Below are 24,419 nucleotides of genomic sequence, written 5' to 3' on the forward strand. Positions count from 1 at the left end.
GAGCCCTAAACCCTGTAACCTTGGCAACCACAGGGAACCTTGTAAACATAGTTTCTAGAAAGAACCATAAACTTCCATTGGGGACCCTGAAAACTTACAGTATATGCCATTGGGAACCCTGTAACCTTAGCTGCCATAGGAAAGCCATTATTCTTGGCTTCCACATGGAATCCACTCGTCTTAGTGGACTCCACGGGGAACCCTGCAACATGACTTTACTTACCACTGGGAAGCTGAGACCTTAGAGCCGGAGCCAATGAACATAACCATGTAACTTTCCATTCATGTGTGGATAAAGCTCTTCATCAGTGGAGATACTTTTCTGCAGTTTGATTAAAAGGATGGTATAGGTTGTGCTGGAAAGTAATACCTTCAGTATTATTTTTGTTTCAGTATTTTTTTATCACTGGTCCTCTTCCAGGGGAGCATCGTGGTCTTGGACCCAGCATCTCCAAAGTTCGGAGTCTGAAAATGGACAAGAAAGTCTGGACAGAGGAGCTCATTCAGGTAGGCGGGGCAACAATTTGAACAGAGTAGCAGTCCTTGACTTTATGTTTTAGCTCTGTGGGAGGGAACAAAGTCAACAATAGAATATATGCACAGCATTTGCAGTATAATCTTGTGGTTCTACCTCAATGTAATAGTATGTACTGAGATCAGTGAGGCAGGTATTTGCTCACTTAATTTCAGTTTCCTTATGTTTGATGGAGACATTTTCACACAGATGAAACCTTTTCTATCTTTAAACACCAGTTCATATATCTTTTATACAATCCTTGTGAGACAACTAGTTAAGCAATAGTTAATAAGCTGTTTAGACTAGATGTACAATTTGCACATTTAGTCTCGCGCTCACAGGTTATCTGTGTTTCTTCAGGTGTTCCAGTTGCTAGGAAACGAGCGGGCGAACCACTTCTGGGCGGCGAACGTTCCCCCCAGTGAGGCCTTGTCTCAGTCCAGCTGCAGTGAGGACCGCCGGCGATTTATCACCGCAAAGTACCGCGAGGGAAAGTACCGCCGCTACCACCAGCTCTTTGGCAACCAGCAGGAGCTGGACAACGTAAGACTTCTGCCAAAACAAGATGGCTGCTGTACTTCATAATTCTCAGGTGTCTCGCATTAGGCTCACAGAACTCACATGCACATTCCCAGCTCTTTCTAAAGTGATCGTACTGGCTTTTCCATTGCTTAGACACAGAAATATATATATTTTTAAATGGAACCACAGTGAAATTGGTTTATTTTTAAATGGAATTGTATTGTACTAAAAAAAAAACATGGCGGCAGTGAGCTGGAGAACCTGCCCCAGGCATGGCTTTTCACACAGACGTTATGAATCCATCAACAATTTGACCTGGTATGGTGTAACTTGGAATTGACACAGACAGCCACACAAGACTCCAGGCCTACAGCATTGGCCAATAAACTCACATGGTGGAACTATGGAATTCCAAATATTTCAAAAAATCCCAAAATTTACTGGCTTTGTTTTGGCTATGAGTCTTTGATGGCCATGTCTGCTTGCTGCAGCTTTTAATCTTTGTGATCTGTCTATCTTGAGTCATATTGCCAAGGCCAGTTATGGCATTGCTGGATTAATGAGCAAAGAAGATGGTTTCTTTGGGATGTGAGTAACTGTAAATGCCATGTTTTCTGCCATAAAAGGTGCTATCAGTTGGTTGAACAAAAGAGAACTAGTAAACCTTCTGGGGGGAAGTGCACCCTGAAGCATTGGGTTGTAGGTGAGGTGTTTGTGTGATTTTCTGCATACAGTATGCTTGCATGCTTAATGTGAATTGGCACCAGTTCACTCATCTTTTAGTGGAAGTAAGCCTTCATATTCAAAATCACGGACCAGAGTCCCATTCTGGAAAAACACCAGGATTTCCTGAGTGTATAATTAAGTTCCTGACTATAGTGTCTGGGCATTAGTCATTTCCCTGGCTTATTCCCCCAAGTGAACAGTGGGAAGGATTATGGAAGCTAAAAGAAGCGATTGTGTGGCAGCAAGAGTGATTGACATAGAAAGAGGTCATGATGTCATGGAATGTACCTTATGACATAAATGTATTGACATTTGGTGAAACACTGGGATAGTGATAATGCGACCTGATTAAAAAAAGGTTGTTGTGTATTAGAATTACAATATGAATAAAACGAAAAATTACAGATTCCATAGTCGCAGGTGAATAGTGGGATTTTTGGTCATATCCTGAATGGAGCCCCTTCCTGATTCTGCAGTACAAACAGACACTTGATTGGTCATCTGTACCTATGCTTCACTGCTGAGCCAATTAGTGAAGATACAGCTTTGGATCAAGATAATAATTAGAGCTTCTGAATGAAGTAAACAGAAAGTACAAGCCGGAATTTCACCATTTATAGTAAAATAATTAACAGAATCTAATGTGAACAATTGTAAGGCCTTTTACACAGTAATTTCAAACAGAAGTAAGCATTCAAAAGAAATATTATATGGTTTAGATTGTGTTCTAAATTTTGTACATGAACTTGTATTTTGAATTATATGAGCACATTTCTGGCATCAAAATACTTGTAGAGTGACTGTGGGGGTTTGATTATTTAGCACGTTGATAGGAAAAGTGATCTTTAGTTGCCATTAAAATGTATCTCATAATAGTATCTTTTATAATATTTACTATTACTATTGTCATGGCAATGTTAATTGTAAATATGATCATTACAATTAATAATTAAAGTTATTGAAATTGTAACTGCAATCCACGTCTGACATCTGGTGTGTATCTTGTGGCTCCTGAACAGAACTAATGCTAATATAGCCCGCACTGCAGTGGAGGACATACTCTAGCTGGCTAGGTGTGTAATCTCCTTGCTGGGAAACAAAATGACTAGTCTTTGTTAATCCTTTAGAAGAGTAATGAAAGTGTAAGATAAGTAACTACACAGATGGGAAGGGGTTTAGTGAATGTGACTCACGGTGGTTTAAAGTGGGCGGCAGTGCTCCGTTGCCTTCTGCTCGAGGGTTTCATTGTGCGCTGACACGGTTGATGAGGTTGCCGGGGAGAGCAGATTGCCTGGAAAGAAAGCGACGAGCGAGCTGCGAGTGGGATAAGAAATCCCTGCAAACCCTGCAAACCCAGCCTTGTTTCGGGGCTTTTGTCTCTGAGATGACTGTGCTGTTTATCACTGCCTGGGCCATTGTGAGGAGGGGCTCTACTAGCCCAGGAGGGTCCTTACACAGTATCTGTAATGGAGATATGTGATCCGTCCACCTCTTAAACATAATTACTGTCTCATTTAAACATTTTAAACATTGCCTTGTCTTCAGATTTAGAAAAGCTGTTTCTGTTTTTAATCATCCATGGGCTGTGCAGCAGTTTCAAGAAGTACTTTGCTTTTTCACTTCAGTGAATGGAAAAGACCTTCTACATATGGTGGCATGTTTGCTAGTTTTGTTTTCACTCAGCTGTGAGTGGTGTATTTTAATATTGGGAACAGAATACAGAATACGGAATACAGGAATACAGAAGCAGCGCTGTGTGTCTCAAGGGCAGTTAGAGGTATCGTTTAACTGAAGTGAAACCAGAAGAGAAATCAAGTAGAATATCATATCAGCATGTCAGCAACCAGTGGTTTGTCTGGAGGAAATAGACTATAAATGGAATGCTGTGCAAAAAAGGCTCAAACTGACGCCCCTAGACACAGGGGTGCTCAAAACGGTATCTTTGGAACTTATTTCTCCGTTTTGTGTTTAAAAAAAGGTAGGCTAAATTCCACACTTATTTCATTAAGGTACACTGAGCCGTGATGATGGGGTGATATGGTTTGGGGACAGCTTGCTCTTTTTCGATTCTCACAGTGCCATTGTGATATGGTTGTGTGACCTGTATGAGTGACTGTATTTCCTTTTGGTGACTGTCAATCATCTTTGAGGGGGAGGGGGAGGGGCATGCTCACCTCTACTCTCTTTGGTCCTCTCATTTTGTTGTTTTCTCTAGTCTGAGAGACTCAGCCTGCTCCGTCTGCTGCACTTCCTTTTAGGTATTATCTTGTGCTTCTCAAGTTTGGGGTTTGTGTGGTTAAGTGGCTGGTAAAGGAACCTCCTCACCCTGAGGCACTCCCCCCCCCAGTAGCAGGAAGAGGTAAAGGTCTGAGCTGGTGCTACCAAATTGACGGTTTTTCTAGTATGATGATAACTTCCTCGTCTGCTTGTATGCGGCACCGCCTTCGTGCTACAGTAGTGAGGGGAAATGACTGTGAAGCTAAAATAGCCTTTCCTGTACAGTTTTGCTGTGGTTTTGGATACACGGTGAACAGTAGGAGGCTAACCAATGAATGGCCCAGTGTTGGAGACCTGCAAGCTGGGCAGAATCCAGCTCTCATTACCCTTCTAACCCAGTTTGTGCCAACGCTCGAGCAACGTGAAAAGCACAAATGTGTAGATTTGGCTTTTTTCCACCTCTTCTGGTATTGCGGCTCATTTCACGGTAAGTTCGCCTCTAAGCGGCTTGCCTAGCAGACATTCTTATACAGAGCGACTCGCATTCATATAAATGAGCTTTTATGAGATCAGCCAGAGAACCTGTTCACCCTTTGTGGCTGCTATGGTTCCACGGCCCTCCTGGTATTCGACACTGTCCCTGCTGTGACGGATCAAACGATGTCACCCGCAGTCCACACTGCTGGAGGTTTAGCGAGGAGCGCTAAGGGTGGGCAGATGTGCCCCTGTGGCAGTATCAGAGCAGCGGCTTTGCGGGATGGGTGGTGGAGTGGGGGCCGTTGAACATGTAACAGAGTGAAGGGCCAGGCCAATTCACAAGCAACAAGTCGCAAGGCAGGTTATTACAGGCATGTGCTGGCGCAGATCCAGACGTTTCTCGATCAAGGTGTTTCTGTTTGTTTTTTTTTTTCTTGGTTTTGAATTTCATAAGCGGCTGACGTACAGACGCATTCCAAGGGTCTGAGTGCGAGCTGGCATTAAGCACGGATCAGTCGGAGGCCACCTGCGGGCTGGCTCTGCTAATGAAGCCAAAATGTATTACAATCTGTCCGTCATAACTGTGGCGCTCGGACTGGGGCAATCAATGGAGCTATTCATCTGAGCGTCCTGCAAGCTAAAGTTTTATTCTTTTGTGAAATCTTTTGAGTGCTGTGATTTTTAAAACAATTTCATTTTTGACCTGCGTAGGGTTATTGCGCTGTTGTTTTAGTCGTCTCAAAGCACAACGTGACTCCCGAGTCGTAATGAAGTCTGAGAAGACTGTTTGCCCTTTTGATAACACGCCGTGTGCCTCTACACCCAGGCCGGAGTACAAATAGAGGAATTTATGTAATGGAAAAGGCAAGTGAGAAGGAAGTAAAAATAAAACAACAACTAAAATAACAAATCGGAAGGAGTGGACTACTTCTTTAAAAAAAAAAAAAGAAAAACGCAGTCCGGAGGGTGCATCATCAACTTGTCCTGGACTAAATGCAGCCTTTGTTCTCCAGCTTTGGCCCCCTGCTCGCCCACTCTCTGCCACCATCCCCCTTTCCGAATCACTGCTGCGCTCCTGCCCGCTCCTTGGAGATCTCTCTCTGCAGTCAGCGGGAAGGGCTTGCCTTTCAGCGGTGCTGGGAAGTGCCCCCCCGAGTGGCCGGGCCTCGGGGCGGCAAGAAATGTGACACCCCGGCGGGGCGCCTCGCACTCCCGACCCGACCGCACGCTGGTTTGTTTATCCAACTGCGGAGCGCTCCGCCCCCTCCCTCTGTGACATCACCGGCCCCGCTGCAGGAATGCGATCTGAGCCTCCCTCCCCTGCCCCCACCCCATTGTTTGGGTTTGGCCGAGCGGGGCTGGAAAAAAGCCTCTCATTTCGTGGCCGAGGGTTTCAGGGGCTGCTGCCGTGCTTCTCCGCTCTGCTCTGGGACTCGCGCTGGAGTGTGTGTGCGCTCGGTCCTCCCCAGCTCTTCCCTGTCTCTGAGGAGTGTTCACCTTCCCACAGACACTGCTCCTGGGTGAGTGACTGGTGTGTGTGTGTGTCTGTGTCTGAACACTTCTGGGGCAGCACTGTCAGAATAAGCATAAGCCTCCCTCATGGGCGACTCTACTGTAAAAGTCTTCCTGGATGTGAGAAGCCATGGCTAACTCGGTGGGATTTCAAGACAAGTGTGTGCGTGGCGCCCGGCTGGATCTGGGCCGGGTCCAGGAGGTGGTCCGGTCACACTCCCAGCTGTGCACAGCGTAACTGTTTCAGAGACCAGAGTGTGGGTGACGAGGCGTATCTCACCAGCTTCAAGTGTTCTTTGTTTAAGGATGGCTAGAACCTTACCTTTTCAATGGGCTGCCTTGTTGGTCACACAAACCCCCCATTTTCTCTCCCAGAAATGTAACTTCTACTTCTTCTGTTCTGATGTATAATTTCAGGAACGGCTTCTATCTTGGTATTGTTGTATTTGTTGTTGCCAGTGTTGGGCAGCTACTCAGCAAATTCCACATGCTAATTCAAAATGGATCATGTCAACAGAGAGACTTTGGTTACATGTTTGCATTTTACTGTGTTGGAAACTATACGCTCCAAGTGTATCTGTTGTTGCAAGATCCAAACCACAGCTTGCATTTGGAACAGGGACCATTTCATGCAAGTAATGCTCTGGTTTTCCAATGATGCTTGGCATGCAGGGTAATTGATAAGTTTTGGACATGGCTGGTTGGCTTGCGGTAAAGAAGTTTATGAGTTTGTTTGTGAACAAGGGGGGTGTTTTAAAATGGCTTATTTTTTTGTTTTTGGCTCTTTTGCCTGATTGAATTAGCGTCACTCATTCATCAGTAGCAGGGTTAGAAATGATCTGTAGTACGAATGAAAGTTGTGAGTGAATACTGCAGCATTATATTTGGGCCAACAGCTTCTTGGCAAGATTGTTAGCCATAACTTCTCTTCTGGCTGAAATGACCAGGACGGACAGTCCTGTCTGTGTCAACTGTTGGAGAAGGATCTGGGAGCAGTCTTCCCTTCACGCCCCTGAGGAGGTGTCAACCTGTCCGCTCCTTTCACAAGGGCCATCCTCCTCGACTGCAAATCAGCGCTCCGCGTTCCAGGGACATGAGCTAATCTCGGAACGTATTGATTGCTTTTTCAGGAGATGCGCGTTTCAGTCGGCGCGATCCTTGTTTGAAAACGGTCGTTGCTGCCGCCTCGGTCTTGTTCAAATCCCATCGGAGAACTGGAATTATAAAAAGAAAGCGCAGTAATTGCAGTGAGCCCTTTCATCTCTTCGGCTGTTTCTGAGTATCTGATTTTGCTAGGGGCACACCCTTTGTTAGAAACAGATTTGGGTCTGGAAGTGATGAAGGTATTGTGCAAGAGTTCAGACCGACTCCCAATGTGTGTTGTATTATTTTAGCATTAGTCATCATATCGGCAGCAGATGTTGTGAGCAGGGGTTTCGTGTCTGAAAGGGGGATCTTGGAACTCTTCCTGCTCCATGCTTCATGCTCTTCCTGCCTGTAACATTTGGTAGAAACCAGCCAAACTTCCAGTGCTCTGTGATCCTACAGCCTACAGAGTGGCTTTACATCACTGCTAAATAGAAGTTTGTTTTTGGTCCTGATACATTTTCACCTGGGAAACTTGGGGCAGGGAAACTGGAGTGAGGGTGTTGAGACATGGAGATGCATGACCTCAGGCCTAATTCTGTTAAAACCAGCACCCATTGATTCTGCATGCTAATGGTGTCCATCGCTGTGCAAAGCACTGACTTTTTCTGAGGGATTTTCCAGCGAGCTGATTTTGAATCTGATTGGAGCGTTTCGTCGCTGCCTTTGTCCATGTTTGCGGAACTCTGTTCTTATTGGGTCGGCTGATTGTGAGTGAAATTACAACCGGGTGGAGAGGGCGGAGAACTGACCTTTAATTTTAATGAGGGTCTTGGTGAGACATCCCTCTTTTTTGTATCATTTTGTTCTCCTGCTCCTCCCACCCAAAAACATATGTCCGGTCTGTGCTTTTTGAAACATTGAAGGGGGGGGCAGGGGGTGGTCTGCCTGTGGGAGATGTCACCAGTGCTGCAGTGGAGGTGTGTGGCCTGTCATCACTGGTCTCTGGGCGCTGGGAGGCTGATCAGTCAGGAGCAGCACCCACTGCTCATCGCTGTGAGGTAACGACACAGGTGTATGTGCACACATTTCCACTACGCTGCTCAAACTGTGTCCTGGGAACTCAGCCAGGACTACACACATGTCTGCGCACACACGCACACACACACACACGCATGCACACACACACACACACACACACACAGAAGCCCCAGCTGTTTGGCCTCTGCTCCACAGTCATTACATTAGCTGTGTGGACTCAGCTGATGGAGCGCATTAATTTGGTTTCTCGTTCGTCCATTTCAGCAATTTAGATTCATTATTTTTAGCACAAAGAGAGACGTTCCTTTGCCAAGGTCTGGCTCTTTCTGGAAAAGGAGGGACGGATTCAGCTACATTTGTGCAACTGCCTGTTAGTCCATGTGAGCTTGTATGTGCATGTGTGTCTGTGCTTTTTAGTAACCCAATGAATTTGGAAAGAGGATGAATCCTGAAAGGTTATCCTGCAACAATATGTGAGATTAGACAACTGTTACACAATGATTGACTGTTGACAGTGTTGCAGTGTGATTATGGTATTACCTGAAATTTGCTCTCACAGACATAAAGGCCCTCCTGTATATTTAATCACACCTGACTGTTTGGACCTGAGCAAACAGAAGCTCTTACAACAGTGCTATTGCCACAGAGACAAGGGCTATGAGTCTGTTTCAAAGGGGGGGTGGCTTTTATCCAGCGAATTTCACGTGTTCTGGTGATGTGCATGTTCCTTTTTTGCCCCACCAATCTTGCTTAAAGAGAGGTTCGTTATTATATCACATGCTGTATTTGGTAAATGCTACATGTTAAAGGCTTCCTTCCTGCATCTGTGGTTGAAAGGTGACTGCTGAAGCGTTGTGTAAGGTCTTGAGCCCAGTCCAGTCTCTTCTTGTGGTCTTAACAGTTGCTCAATTTTGACATGTTGATTAATTTTGCAACAAGAGTATTTGTTTATGCTTTCACTTGTGAATAGTCATGCAAACTGCCGATGAGGAAAAATGGCTTTACTGTATACAATGAAAACTTAAACTGGCAGAATTTCAGTAGATTCATACAGTCCTTTGTCTGTTTTATCAATGTTAAGCTTTCTTCAGCAAAACTTCCTCAGTTTTAGTCAGTGGACATTTTTTTATTGTAATCAAGCTAAGGGTTAACTGGAGGAAGATAACTGTGACCAGATTCTGTGTAACTATAAAATACTGTTTTCTGCTGTGCCTCTGTCTCTGCTTTAAAATATTTTTTCACCATCTGTTATGACTAATATGCTATCACAAATCCAGTTTTAGTGTTCAGGTATGAACTGTTTCAGTTTATGATTATTTTCCCGACCTAACAGGGTTAACTTGTTCTCAATGTCCATTCTTTCAGTTTTGAAGCCTATAATGTACATACAGTATCAGTATTATCCTTGTTCAATCTTTAAAAAACTGATTGGCATTCAGGATTTAGCATCTGACAGACAGTTCAAAAGAGAGGGGCCCTCATTATGCTTCACAGAGAGGTAGTGTTGCATGTCATCAAAGTACAAGTGCAAGGATAGGTTGTTCTTGCTAATGATCTATCCTCGAGAATGAAGTGGGGCCCAAAAGAGAGCCTTGGGGAACACCACAGAAAATTGGAACAGGGCTGGACGAGGAATTTACACTGGCACACAGAACTGTCTTTCAAATGAGTATGACTTCAGCTAGGTTAAAGCAGTATCCATAACCTCAATCCTGTCTCTAATGTAGTCAAAATAGTGCAATTAACCATATCAAAGGCTGCACGAAGGACATGATACCGGGGAGGAGCACTTTCAAGCATCTGCTAGGGGTGCCTGGAACATACAGTGTCTAGACATATACAGTGCAAACCACAAATAGACTGAGAGAAGAATTAGCCCATAATTCTGAATACGCTGCTTTGAGTGATTAATTAGTTTTGTCAGTTTTGGTAGGGTTACACAGTATGTGTTTGAGAAATAATCATTGTAACCGATTCACAGCACCTCAGTGATAGAAATATGTGACTGTGAACAAGCTGATCTGCCACAGTGGGGAAGGAAAGCTCCTCACTTATTGCTACTGCCTTTGGGTTAGGGTTGTACAGGTAGCTTTATAGGTATCACTGTTATTATTTTTTGCCATTTCTGGCTAAATACAAAGAATAGAGATAAACCCTAGCCTAACTCTAACTGCTGATACTGCATAGAGAACTGGATATGTTAAGCATGTTATGGTTTAAAAAAATAACACACAATAACATTTCTCTGGCAAGTTGATTTAAATAGTATGAAAGTATTTGTTGGGGTCATACGTCTGTGGAAAAATTTCAATTTGTGGTAATTTGGCATTTAAGTTATGTTTTAATTAATGACTTTTTTTAAATTCATGAAATTAAGCCTGCCTATGAATTATCCAGACTAAATCTGCCTGGAGTGTTTGAATTTATGACTCCAGTAACTTGCTGTAGATTCCTGTCTTTCCCTGTTTTGCTTTCGTTTGACCTTTCGCCATGGCTTTTCATGCCCTCATTAGCTTTGTGCAATGCCTTTTTAATAGTACACAAATAACAAAATAGTTCACTTTTTGAGGCTATTCTTGTAAATGTCTAAATTTGATATTAAAGTTTTGTCATCTCTTGAAATTTATGGGATCTGAGACAAATTGGCATATAGGTTTTTTAACAAAAGATCATTTAGAAATTTGTACTGATATGGTAGTATTATTCCATTATGCTGATTGCATTCTGAGCGATAATAAGCAGGTCATTGCTTCACAGAGGTTGCTGTTATGAAGGTTGTCAGCGTGTGTGTATGTGTGGATTTGTGTGTGCATGCATTGTGCATGCGTGTGTGATATCTGCTTGCAAACTCAAATCAAGAGGTTGCTCCCCCTATGCTTGGCTTACATTTCAGTACAGACCTTGATTCACTTCCAAAATGCAAATATAAATCCTCCCCCTGACCCTGCAGTGCTTCACTGTCTGAGTGATCTTCCCCTTTCTGCCTACAAACACAACATGCTATATGGGAAAATACTGCATTCAGAGAGCATGCAACAGAGAGCTGCAAACGAACAGGCCATTTTAGCATTTTTTAGTCTACAAGTGTTTTTAACTTTAGAATATTCTTTTCTGTGTCCATGTCCAGGACACATTGTGCACCGCTGTGTTAAGCCTAGACTAGTCTCATGTGGGTGATGTCGTAAATGTAGATGTAATTACTTTGGGGCAGGCAATATTTCTGTGCACATTTAAAGGTTATAAAATGTGCCTAGTGAAAATATAGCCCCATAAAAAGGTTTAGAGAGAGCCGCAAAATAAATGAAAAATGTGTTAATCGGACCGAAGGTGTTTAAATACAGCCCTGCTGAACAGTCCAAGTCTTCCTCTCCAATTTGGCCAGGAGGGACTTCTCCTGGCCTAACAGTCGGAGTGAACTCTGTAATGGATCTGTCGGTTCTCCTCCCCCAGGCCCTGTGCATCAACGTCCAGACCAATGATGTGCTGGAGACTCTCTCCCTTGTGTTCTGTGGAGCCAATGTGAACTGTGACACAGGAAACCCAGAATTCCCCACTCCCATTGCCCTGGCCCAGAGCTACAACCAGAAACTGCAAGTGGAGTTCCTGAGCCAGAACCGGAACGCAGGCAAGCACTCCCACCCCTGTGCCATTACATCATTCTGACATTACATTACCTCATTCTGCTGTTCAGAAATAACATAATGCAATCCTTAATTAATTCTTCTGCTGCACTGTGACATTAAGTTGCCGTTTTCCTATTACTGTGTCCAGAAGGCCATCTGGTTTTCATTTCAGGGCTTGGTGTACTTAAGCTTATTTAGCTGTCATGTTCATTGTTCATTTAGTTTATTGATTTTTAGGGAGGACTGTGAGAATGAAAACAACTGAAGTATAGTGTATGTGGCAGGAGGTAACTGTGACTGACTTACTTGACTAATTTTTTTTTTATCCCACTTCAGAGATTCCAAGGTCAGAGGTTGGAGGTCACATGGACACAGTGCACTATATGGCCCCGCCCTCCATCACGCACAATGGGTTTCTCTTCAAGACCGCCTCCATGGGACGACCAATCACGGAGCGGAAAGCCAAAGAAGGTGGGACATTCATTCAGCCAGCCAGGCTTAGCTCACCTGCATAGGAGGTGAAGGGTCTTTAAACCAATTTTACAATTTATGCTTTTTCAGAGTTCAGTCGGCGGTGGTGTACTTTGAATGATGGGCATTTTAACTATTATGAGAGTGACAAGAATTCCACCCCCAATGGAGGTCTGAAGATGAAGGAAATTGTCTGCCTTGTGGTCAATCCACCAGAGAAACACGGGTAGGCTATTGCTTATGACATGGAGGGAAACTTTAACTGGCTGCATATTCTTACCCATGATTGGTCTTTGTCCCTGTTCTGATTTCTAGTGTTCTCTTTGCTCTCCCACTGTAGTTATGATCACACGTTTGAGATCTACACTGACTCTGAGCGAGTGTACCTGTTTGGAACAGACAACCCAGACTCCATGAGGGAGTGGGTGAAATCCATTGCCAAGGTAACCATGCTAGCAATCCAGTACTCCTTGTTTCACTGTGATCTGAGGAAGTTAAATGTTCAGTGCTGTTTTTGTTGATGTAATGGGCAGTCATCAATATGAATCTCATCATGCTCCTTAATGATTCCATCAGTGAAATAGCCTTAAATTAGGCACTGATTTTTCTAAAGGATAACGATCAGGGATAATTTCCTTTGTATTTCCTGTGTTATTGTGGTTATTTGAACTTCCTTGCAGCTTTAAAGTGGGCGTACTGCCGTTTTTTGTACAGCTATGGCTGAGTATATATCTATGGCGTAGTTTATATTGGTTTTGTCTAAAACTGATCATTATTCTATGCTCTCAAAAGTCCTTTTTCCCCTGTCAGTTATCATCCAGTGCTGTCTTTGGACTATAGTACTGCTAATAGTAAAATATTTTTAATTATTAATTTTCTACATTAACGCAACCCACCCATCTCATGCAAAATATAACTGGTTGTAATTTAAGTATTCTGTCCATTCTAATGCCTTCCAGTTGCGAATTTTTTATGTGCTCCCCTCCCCGAAACAGTCATTCATGCCGTCCAGTGCCGAGGAACTGCTGAACCGGGACTTTGAGCGGGTGGGCCGGCTGCGGTACAAGGACGGGCTGAACCTGCAGAGCTCCCGGGTGGGCTGGTTTGCCCTGGTGGGCTCTACGCTGTTCGCCTGCTTCGAAGACAGCGAGGGAGAAGAGGCCATTCACCTGCGCAAGCTGCACGAGCTCTGTGAGTGCAGGGGTATCAGAAGTGAGGGCGATATGGGATATCAGCAGTGAGGGCGATGTGGGATATCTGAAGTGAGGGCGATGTGGGATATCAGAAGTGAGGGCGATGAGGGATATCCAAAGTGAGGGCGATGTGGGATATCAGAAGTGAGGGCGATGTGGGATATCAGAAGTGAGGGCGATGAGGGATATCAGAAGTGAGGGCGATGAGGGAGATCAGAAGTGAGGGTGATGAGGTATATCAGGGTGGAGAGATGCGACATATCAGAGTGGACAAGGAAGTTGAGGGACCTCAGGGTAGAGGGAGAATGAGGGATATCAAGTGGAAAAGGAAGGTGAGTGATATCAGGGTGGAGTTGGGTACATCTGTATGGCATGAATCATTTCAATGCAGAGCAGCTGAAGTGTAGGTGAGTGAAGGACTGAGAGGGATGGTGCAAGGACAAGTGGGGTTAGCATTGTCTGGTGACTGCCGTCATCTTGCATTGGACCTGCTGTGTTCACCCTCTGGCTTCAAACATTTATGCTTTTAGTGCCAGCATCAGAGATAAGGGCATTTTAAATTCTGCCTCAGAGCGTTATCACCTCTAATTACTTAACAGCATCATTATGGTGAAACAATTCAGTGTATGAATTATGGAATTATGCCATAATGGAGACTAAATTCATTTATGATCCATCTGTTGTTTCTGTTGAGTAGATAATTATGCTATCAGTACATATTGTATAAGTTTATGGCATGTGTCAATGAATTAATGTAAATGTGTTAAGACCTAAGTTGTTTTTCCCCCCACAGCTATCCAACAGGAAAATGAAGTGCTTGTTTTGGTGGAGAGAGGGAGGTGAGTTCCCCTCTGATCTTTATTTACTTAAGTTAACAATAAAGCCATCTTGTGTTGTATAGTAGTGTTAGTATCTGATTTGACCTTTTTTACTGAGAGACACTGTAATGGAAGAAGGTCTTGGGAGTCAGGGAGGACAGTAATCAAAATGAGCCAATTAGAAGCCCCTTCATTAGTAAGGTGGGAGGGGCCACTGATATGCTTGATAGAGTTTGGGACTCTGGGATCAGGGAAAATGTGGATAGGTAAGTGCGCAATAGTTTGAGACCTGGGGTATGGTTAAAGCGTGAGATTGAGTGATTGCACAATGAAGATAATGGCTGCAAAGAGGAATGAGAATATTGGCCATTGAAATGGGTTGAGGTATCCAGTACCATGTCCAGGTATATGCCAAAGGGACAGACTGAGTGGTGAGAACACTGGGACTGTGAGATGTGCGCCTGGTTGTGAATGACTCCCATCCGCGCTTACAGGACCTTGTACATTGAGGGTGAGCGAAAGCTGGACTTCTTGGGCTGGTCCATGGCCATCCAGCGTGCAGCTGGGAGTTCGGGGGACACCCTGTCCCAGCAGCAATTGACGGAGGCGGACATTCCCGTCATAGTGGACCGCTGCATCGACTACATCACACAGTGCGGTAAGGAGTTGTGCGCAACACTTAAGACAAAGCACACACTATTCACAAGGCGCAAATTGCATGTTAATTGGTCATTTAAACCATAAGAACAATGTAATGCAGCGAAAAACATGGGGGGTCATTCTCTGAAGGCCAATAATAGGTTCTGCCATGTTTTTTTTTTCTTCTTTACGGCTAAATGAATAATATGCACCACAGCTTCCAATGAGGATATATAATAGCCAATCAGGTCTGAGAGGTGGGAAGGAAAATTTGATCATGCCGTGTGTATCTTCTTCTGTGTGAGACCAAACTTAACTCATGATTGGAGGAATGACCTGAAATAGCGTCTGGAGAAAGATTTCTAACGTGTGTTGGCATCCAGCGTCTAATGAACCAATTTTCCAGCAACAGGCCCTCTCTGTTCCAGAGGATCATGTGCCTCCTGTCTGTACGCTGGCACTGCAGCAACTAGGTCAGGAACAAAGGACACTGATGCTCTTTTGGAATTAAAACAATAAAATATATTATCAGGAACTGATACTCTGTCGGGATTACCAGACTGCTTTCAGTGGGATCTGGTACTGTAAATTACAGTTCATCTATAACTGATCCTCTAGGAACTAAAATGTTGTCCTTTAAGGAACTACTGACACAATTGAACGCTGTAGAAATGCAAGTTATTATGTACAGTAGAAATACAATAAAGGGGGTTGTTAGGGGACCGCTACTTCTTTCTGGAACATTCTTTTATGGAATTAAAAGGTATTTGTCTAATTGTTAATAATTGTGCATCCCTAGTAGTCTGTATTGCTGAGTGTGTGATGGAATTCAGTGGTCATGTGGTGAAATAAGAGAGAAAATGGACTTACACGTAAGACTCTCAGAGTTTCACTAATCTAATCTGATTGTGCAAATTATCCAATCTCTTAATGGTACCTGATAAACAGTAGCTTTTAACTGCTCAAATGTATAACAGTGGTTAGAAATGAAAGTAAAAAATATCCTGGAAGATATCTATTAATCCTGTCTTGAATGTGTGACAGTGTGTATGTATTTATTAATGCGTGGGCACTTTAGGCCTGACGTCTGAAGGGATCTACCGAAAGAGTGGCGTGAACTCCAAGATCGCCGCCCTGCTGGAGACATTTCGCCGGGACGCGCGCTGCATGCGACTGAAGGAAGGGGAACACCAGGTGGACGACGTGTCAAATGTGCTGAAGAGGTTCTTCAGAGACGTGGAGGAGGGCATTTTCACCTCCCAGGCCACGCCCCACTGGCTCAGCACGACAGGTACGGACAGGCGAAGCTCTGCTCTTCCACAGCCCTGCTTTCCCATGGAGAGTAACGCCTCCATTTTTATTCCTCACAGCTATCGGGGAGCAGAGCAAAAAGATTGCACAGTACCAGTTCCTGTTCAATAGCCTGCCCAGGGTCAACAAGGCCACTCTACGAGCCCTTGTTAATCACCTCTACTGGTGAGTTCTCTCTCCCTCTCTGTCAGTGCTCAAACCTTCTCCCCCTCTCATTTCCTCTCATCCCAGCCTGACTCCAACCATCATTCCATCTCTTATTTCTATTCTTCTGTATGCTCTCCTCTTTCCATTACTCTTGTTTTCCTCTACCATTAGTATTCTCAGTTACTCAATCTCATGTTCTGCCATTTTATCACATTTTGTATGAAGCAGTGCATGGTAAATTCAAGGTATCTGAGATCCAGCTTTGGGCTTAGAGAGACATAGCTGTGTACCTCTGAAGACGTTGTCTAGATGGCCGTGCAGCCGCACACTTTCTCCTCTTATTCGAGCACACAGAACAGCCAGGGGATTTAGTCATCTCCTTCCTTTAAATGGCAAAATTTTCGTATATTTGGGCACTGGTTGAAAAAAAATGCCCCGCATGACAATAGCTTTTTTCACGTGATTTACTATCATGGTATTACGTTACCTTTATGATAGTAGCCTACTATTTCATATTTGAATTTTACAGTGTACCGTCACATCCCTAACTCCTATGTGGGGGTTAAATGGGTGGAGTTCAAATCACTGGGCTCTTAAATAATGACATCATTATTTAATTTTGTTTCCTTATCAAGCCTATTTTGCATTGCAAGCATGCCACATTTACCCCATGTATGTATGTGCCCTGCACAAACATAGAGGGTGAGGTTGTGGGTAATGTTCTGGTGTCATTTCCAAAGTTTCCAATGAATGATGCAATTCAGAGTAAATGGGTGGCGTTTTTAAGAAGTTAAGACGACACTGGCACGCACCGGCCACACCCATACAATCCTGCTCTATTTTTCAATACAGATTGAATGCCTGTCTTGAAATGTGGATTATTATAATTACTGACATTTATTTGAATAGATATTTGGTGGATGTGTAGTGGATACATCCCTCTGTGATAATTGCTTTATTTTTTTAGCCCCTTTACACTCACTTGAACTAATTAGCTTCTTTAATTAGCTCAAGGTTGTCTGAGCCCTGATCATGGGTGGAGAAAGGCTAATGAATGGTTCACAGCTCTTTGGGGGTCAACAGGGACCATGATGTGACCAAGGATGTCTTCTTGCTTCAGGTGTCTGAACTTATTTTTTTTCTTCTTCTGGCTTGCGGTAGCGTCCAGCGCTTTGCGGACATGAATCAGATGAACCTGCACAACCTGGCCATTGTTTTTGGCCCCACCCTCTTCCAGGCGGATGGCAAGGACTACAATGCTGGTCGAGTCATTGAAGAGCTGATCGAACACTATGTGGCTATATTTAATGTGAGTTTTCACCACAGGAAAAGGTTCAATAACAAAAGAAAAGCACCTTAGGATGTAATGTTGCACTTTTTTACAGAATGTTCCCTATATTCCATTCATGTTGTGAGTATTAAAAAAGGCCTTTCTGGTAGCTTCATCATGGCTGAAATGTAAAGGCCAGGAAGGTGATAAACAAAGAGTGGGATCAGTAACAATTGCTTTAAAGAAAGATGACTATAAAAGTGGAGGTGTTGCCCCCTGTGCTTTGCAAAAGGTATTGCATGCTAGTAAGACGTTTCTCTGTGCTTGCTTAAGGTGAACGAACAACAGTTGAAAAAACAGCTGGATGAGATTACGGTCATCATTAAGGTGCGAGAGAACCTGAACGCCAAAGTCCCGGTGAGTGTGGGCGAGACCCTGAGTTTGCTCAACCTATTTTTATTCAGTTTTTCAGCCTCCTTTAAAACCTTGAGTTAAAGGATTGCATCAAAGCCGTATGAGAATACTATGATGTCTCATCCACAGAACACCAGCTCAGGAGACTTCATTTGTACTGTTTACCTGGAGGAGAAGAGGGAAACAGCTGAGCAGCATGTGAAGGTTACTTTCATTTCATCCTTTGACCTTTTTCTCTTCCCTGTGTCTGAAAAGCATTTCACTTGACAATAACCCTCTTGTTAACTCCAGAAGCATACGTTAACTCCAGAAGCATAGTCATATCAAGACCAAACAGAACCAGTGTTTAAAATTGGATTGAGTCTTGGATCTTTCATTTTTGTGAGTGAATGGTGCCAGACCCCTCGGACATGGTGGATTGTTTCAGGTGCAATGGTGTGTGTGTGTGTGGCCGGGCCTCACGGCTGTTTTCTTTCTCGGATCTCAGATCCCTGCAACAATGACTGCAGCCGAGCTTGTTGTGGAGATTCTGGACCGACGGAAAATCTCCCTCCGAGAGAAAGACTACTGGTGCTGCTTCGAGGTGAACGAGAAGGAAGAAACAGGTAGGTCTGCTCTGGTCTGGTGAGCATAAGACAGGATGTTTGGAGGGTAGGCTCTGGAGGGTAGGTGGTGCAGTGAATATCACTGTCACCAGCAAGAAGATACTGAGTTTGAATCTCGGCTGAGGGCACTTCTGTGTGGAGTTTGCATGTTCTCCTCGTGTCCACATGGGTTTCCACCAGGTACTTCGGTTTCCTTGCACAGTCCAAAGACATGCAGTAGGCTGATCGGAGACTAAATTAACCATGGGTATGAGTGTGTGAGCAAATGGTGTGTGCGCCCTGTGATGGAGTGGCGACCTGTCCCGGGTGTATTCCTGCCCCTTGCCCACTGCATGCTGGGATAGGCTCCAGCCCCGCCCCTTCCGACACAGAACAGGAATAAACAGTCTAGAAAATGGATGGATAGACAGATGGCACGGAGGCCGCATAAAAGAGAGCACTGTAATGGAGTAGTGTTGAGTTTACGGATTCACAGTCCTAACGGTGCTGCTGTATTTTTTTCCCTCAGAACGTCCCCTGCACTATCAGGAAAAAGTCCTGCCCATCCTTCACTCACTGGGCACAGAAAGCTACCTGGTGGTACGGAAGCACTTCTCCATGGAGGCCATGCTTGTCTATCTGGGTAAGTGTGATGCAGCACGGACACAATCTGTGAGATCTGAGTCAGTCACAGAGGAAATAATTCTTGGTTAACCTTTACAAATTCCCTAATTCATAATTCTGTCTCTTGCTCTCTCCCCCTTTACACACCCACACTATCACTCACATCGACACTAAACCAAAAGCCAGCCTTTTAAAGGAAATCTGACACATTATGTGAGGGACACAGGCGTTAACCAGACCCAAGAATCAATATCTGGGGAAAGCAGGCTTATTTATCCAAGCACTGAGGTTTTCCAATCCCTTGTCACCTCCTTTCCTGCTACAAAACCAGCTCAGGGGCCAAAAAGTCATTTGTAGCCTTTAAATGAGAGTGCATTTCTGGCATATTGGCCATGTTTGAGCTTGGCCCTGTCCTTGTCCTCTCAGCCAGCAAAGTGGACGTCTCCAAACATGGCATGATGAAGTTCCGTGAAGACCGGAACCTGCTCGGACTGGGCCTCAACACCGGCAGCTTCCACGACCGCTACTTCATCCTCACCACCACCTCCCTCAGGCTCTATAAGGAAGTGCGGGTAAGAGGCTGAAACGGTGACAAATGCTTTTCTCTGGTCTGCAAGTCCTGACGAGTGAGTAGGGTAGGGTGTGATGGGCGCTGAAGGCACGTGGACTGTGGACCTGATGTCATTTAATCTCAATGAACCTGGGACCTGCAGTCCATTAAAGCGGTATTTGTGTCCCCAGAATTCTTCCAAGTAGTAATGACCTCAAATTGTCTTACACGCAGAGTCTTCAAAAGCTACAGAGTCCTGAGCTACTGTGTGTGAGTACACGCTTGGTGACGGTGCTGCTAGTCGGGGTGAGGGTGACGGGGTGTGTCTTTCTCTGGTTGAGCGTCTCTGGTGTGTTCTGGATCCTTCTTTTCTGCTGGATTAGGCAGTTTCCTACTTCAACATGTCGTTCACTACCAGCCTGAACGGTGGACTGTCAGGAGATGGAGCATTCTTATCCTCTAATAGGCCTTCAATGTGTGGGTGTCTTGGCCAGAATGTTTAAAATGAAATTGACAAGAAAACAAGATGAAATTTGGACTGTCATTATTGACTTTGCTTTGCTAGTGAGTGTATCATTGTCAGATATGTCGCTTTCACATTGAGAGGCTGTGTTAATAACCTGGAGCTGCCTGAACAGTGAATATGATAACCCTGAGTGTCATTTCCCAGAAATACGTACCCATGAGCCTGATTCTGAATGTCATTATCCTGAAATATGTACCCTGAGACTCTGAGATACCCTAACTGACTGGAGGTATTAATGAAGCCTTGGTCTGGACTAAGGAAACGCCTCAGGCTGTCCCTGCAAGTGATTTGGTTCAGGACTCTTCTCTCCACTGTCCCCACAGAGCAACAGGCCAGAGAAGGAGTGGCCAGTCAAGTGCCTGAGGGTCTACCAGGGCATCAAGAAGAAGCTGCGCCCTCCCACATGGTGAGGAACATCTACCCACCGTTCGTGTGGGACTAGAACAGTGGTCCTGTTCTCTTCCCTGAGAGTCACAGTGTCTCAGTGCTCCTTAACTTTGGGCCCCTTGGGCCATAGTGCCTGAAGGGCCAGTAAAATGTGGTCCTCGTGGGCCATAGCGTCTTCAGGGCTACTCAGGGATATGCTCTCTGAGGGACAAAATGTCTACTGGGATATCCTGACCTGCTCCTAGCAGGGCACCATTTCTGAAACTCAGCCATGATTTTTTGCTCTATAACACCATTCTCACGAATTCAGATTTATGGTTAAAGGGACTTTGTGAAGATGTGTGAATTGAATTGTGAAGCCTTGATGGAAATGAAACGCTGCAGGCACACTATGACCCCTACAAGCCAGGCTTTAGTGCTCCTGACCGGGGCTTCTGTGCGATATAAGAAGGTTTTGCTGTCTATTTGATTTCTGCTTGCCTGTAAAATTGTGAAGACTGGCACTAGAGGGCAATATAATGCAATGAAATATGAATGCTCCTTTTTTTAAATACTATATGTTATAGACTATATATAGATCCAGTCTCTCCCAAGAACCTGTGATAGTGACATCTACCATCAAAGACAACAGATATTTATGACCAGTTTATATTTTGTTTTTCCTTAAATACACTTCATTAACCTAAGTGGATAATGGCTTAATGGATCCAGTTAAATAGTCACTAATTGCCCAAGCTGATGGTAATTTTAGCTTTTGAATGGGGAGGGGGCACTGTACCATGTTAATGATGTCGTTTTTCTTTTAGCTGGGGGCTGACTGTGATTTACGAAAACGAGAAACACGAAAAGCACGAGAGGCAGCAATGGTGAGTTTAAATTATTCCTCAGATGTTTTTTTTGTGGGGAGAGGTGTATTATTTTTCTTTTAATTATTTTGAATACTTTATTTGGTTAACAGATGGGTGACAGTAGTTTTGCATACTGATTTTTGCAGATGGACAGTCGCTAATAATCTGACCAGATGTCTTCTTTTTCTCTGGCTTTTTTGTGGACTGGAAATATTCATCCAGGCCAGATTTCTAAATTTCTAAATTCCTAAAAAAGTATGCCTTGGTTTTGCTCGTCCCATAGGCCATATATAAACAAACAAATATTCTTGTATTATGTTGATGCCCGCCCACCCTGTCCTTTTTTTGACATACAAATATATATCCATTTCAAACGACGACTGAAGACCCACCTCTTCAGGCTGCACCTCTCCCCATCCCTCCCTTCCCCCCTGTAAATGACTAAACTTAGGGTTGTAACTAGGCAGCTGTTTCATAGGTGACTTAGTTGATGCGCCTGTCTTAACGACTACTTGTATTTTTATTTATTTTTATTTTTCCATAGATTGCGTTGTTGCCGTTCTCGTTGTTAGTGTTAATCAGTTTACCATCAGGGTCCAAGTTGAACTATGCGGTTGTTCCCTGTACTTGGACCGGTACTTCTCTCTAGGGGTTTCGTCATACTTGTTCCTGGTTATGGTTATACACTTTGTTGTACGTCGCTCTGGATAAGAGCGTCTGCCAAATGCCTGTAATGTAATGTAATGTAATGTATATGGTCACCCTAGTCACTAAAGCAATTTGATTAAGTACGCTAGCTTGTTCAGGGGTGTAAAGAGTTAAGGTCCACAATGGAAATAAGCTATTAGCTTTATTGTGTCGATCCTTGATAATTAAAAAATGATTAATGTTCAGATTAATGTTTTTTTATTTTTTAAAAATATTGAATAAAATCAATCAATCGATCAATCGATCAATCGATCGATCAGTCCACTCGGGTCTTGAACTGTTGTTCACTATTCTATTCTCAAACTACTACACTGCAGTACCTTGTATTGCATTTTCCTACATCCAGATGCTTTTATAAGTACTTGAGCAAATGATGCACCGCTTAAGATCATGTGGAGGCTATATAAAATATTTATGTCTGAGTGTTTTGAGTTTCGGGCTGACTGCCTGCTGATGTTGTCAGGTAATTACAGCAGTGTCGTGCCCGTATGTTGTTGATGACTCAGCCGCTTGCAGACCTGCGGAGGTGACCTCAAGGCACCTGCAATCTTTATGTACTAGCTTGTTTGAATTTAGTGACAAGAACTGTGACCTCCTTATGATGGGAAAGTTCCCATTATCTTTTGGGGAATTGGAATGCTGTCATGCATGGTAACTCTTGCCTAACAACCTCAGAGGAGTTTAAAGGTCATCGGAACCTGAAGCATACACTTCCCCTTCCCCCTCGTACACACAAACATCGTTCTCCACTCTGCTGTAATACCGTGTCTCTCAGCCTCCCCCTCACCGCCCCCATCCCTGGAGGGTTGCCAGCTCTCACTCTCTCATCCCCCTCTTTGGGGAGCGCCGTGACAGTGACGGTAAAGTGGGGAGAATAGGTCAGTGCGGAGTTTAGCGGGTGGTATTTGAGTGATGTGTGCAGCGCAGACAGAAAGTGGCAGAGTTCCAGCTGGGGCTCTGGGTTTTCTGGGAGAAGGAGCACACGGTGGTGGGGGAGGGGCCAGGAAGCCCCCGGGAAGAGACTGAGGAGGGAAAGCGGGATTCTCTCGAGGAGGATAGGCAGGGCTAGCACAAAGAAAAATCCAGCTGTGACAGAGAGATGGCAACCCCCTGAACGACCATGTCTTTGGGGAAACGATCAGTCTCACTGTACATAGAACCATATTTACATAGAACCATCAGAGGTGCCTTAATGTCACAGGAGAATAAAGAAGCTTATTCACCCTCTTTTTCAGAGTTTGAGATGCTTTATCGTCTATTTTGAATGCATGCCCATTAGTCATAAATTAAACCTGGCTGTGATGTCAGGTGGCTGACTTGCTATTAATCATTTAGCAAGGACTCAGGAAAGAGGAAATCTTGCTAGTAAAAGTAGTTTCATCTTACGGTTTGTGTTCACGCTGAGTTCCAGGTAATGAATACCCGCCAGACATCTTTATGTCCATCTAAATCCACACACGGCTTTTGGGATCTGTAGAATCAGGCACCCAGATGACTCGCAATTTTTACAGACTGTAAATATACAGATGGTTAGCATTCTTAGTTGTGAGGATATGTAAAGACACATCATTCAGTTTTGCTCGATCATTCAGTTGCCGGCAGGACATTGTGTGGTGCCTTTCAGTCTGGTTATTTGTGGGAAGCAAACTCTGTCTCACATGGGTGAGACAGGCAAACGACACGGATGTGTGGAATCTCTGCAATCGCTCATGTGCTCTGACAACTGAACTCCACTGAATTTCTGTGCTGAGAGACATTTAGCTACACTGATGCTCAAGATTTTTTGAAGAAACAACAGCAAATGGACAGGAAGTGTTGAGGTGTAAATATGTAGCTGTGGGTGGAATATGCATTCATATATCGAGACTGTGGTTTCTCATAAGTACTGATAGGCCCATTCGCTGTGTAGCCCCTTCAGCGAGGAAATGTTGGTTCATACAGTTGGGTGCATTATGGGATTGCTGAGTCAGAGGCCATGAGAAGAGTTTGCGGCCCCTGATAATGGTTTTTCGGCTTCTGCTGAAAGGCTGAACGCAGCAAGGCAGTAGTCAGAAGATGAATCTCTGTTGCTGGTGCGCCCTGTCACCTCTCACTATAGAGAGAGTCAACTCCCTCGCGTGTTCCGGAAAACACCAGCCTGACCGTCGCTCACAGTCTGCACTTTAATGATTAACTCCACTAGTCTGGAGCGGCCGTTTCTCCTGTGGA

At 44.3% G+C, this 24,419-nt stretch overlaps 1 protein-coding gene across 6 annotated transcripts in view; it reads left to right on the forward strand.

Annotated features, from left to right (window-relative positions):
* The window catches only part of LOC135235805 (arf-GAP with Rho-GAP domain, ANK repeat and PH domain-containing protein 1-like), a 66,631-nt gene that overhangs the window by 37,505 nt on the left and 4,707 nt on the right, over positions 1-24,419 (forward strand). For 5 of the 6 annotated variants that reach the window (XM_064301655.1, XM_064301659.1, XM_064301654.1 and 2 more), the window contains 20 exons: positions 422-507; positions 878-1,060; positions 11,549-11,723; positions 12,058-12,192; positions 12,283-12,418; positions 12,533-12,635; positions 13,188-13,383; positions 14,179-14,224; positions 14,698-14,861; positions 15,921-16,133; positions 16,213-16,318; positions 17,462-17,609; positions 17,904-17,987; positions 18,114-18,188; positions 18,472-18,589; positions 19,098-19,211; positions 19,619-19,764; positions 19,977-20,012; positions 20,592-20,674; positions 21,462-21,521. In XM_064301655.1, coding sequence (XP_064157725.1) covers positions 422-507; positions 878-1,060; positions 11,549-11,723; positions 12,058-12,192; positions 12,283-12,418; positions 12,533-12,635; positions 13,188-13,383; positions 14,179-14,224; positions 14,698-14,861; positions 15,921-16,133; positions 16,213-16,318; positions 17,462-17,609; positions 17,904-17,987; positions 18,114-18,188; positions 18,472-18,589; positions 19,098-19,211; positions 19,619-19,764; positions 19,977-20,012; positions 20,592-20,674; positions 21,462-21,521 — 2,407 coding nt within the window. The remainder of the gene's footprint in view (positions 1-421; positions 508-877; positions 1,061-11,548; positions 11,724-12,057; positions 12,193-12,282; positions 12,419-12,532; positions 12,636-13,187; positions 13,384-14,178; positions 14,225-14,697; positions 14,862-15,920; positions 16,134-16,212; positions 16,319-17,461; positions 17,610-17,903; positions 17,988-18,113; positions 18,189-18,471; positions 18,590-19,097; positions 19,212-19,618; positions 19,765-19,976; positions 20,013-20,591; positions 20,675-21,461; positions 21,522-24,419) is intronic. The other variant, XM_064301657.1, reaches the window with a different exon arrangement.

Source organism: Anguilla rostrata, chromosome 12, assembly GCF_018555375.3.
Source record: "Anguilla rostrata isolate EN2019 chromosome 12, ASM1855537v3, whole genome shotgun sequence".
NCBI lineage: Eukaryota > Metazoa > Chordata > Actinopteri > Anguilliformes > Anguillidae > Anguilla > Anguilla rostrata.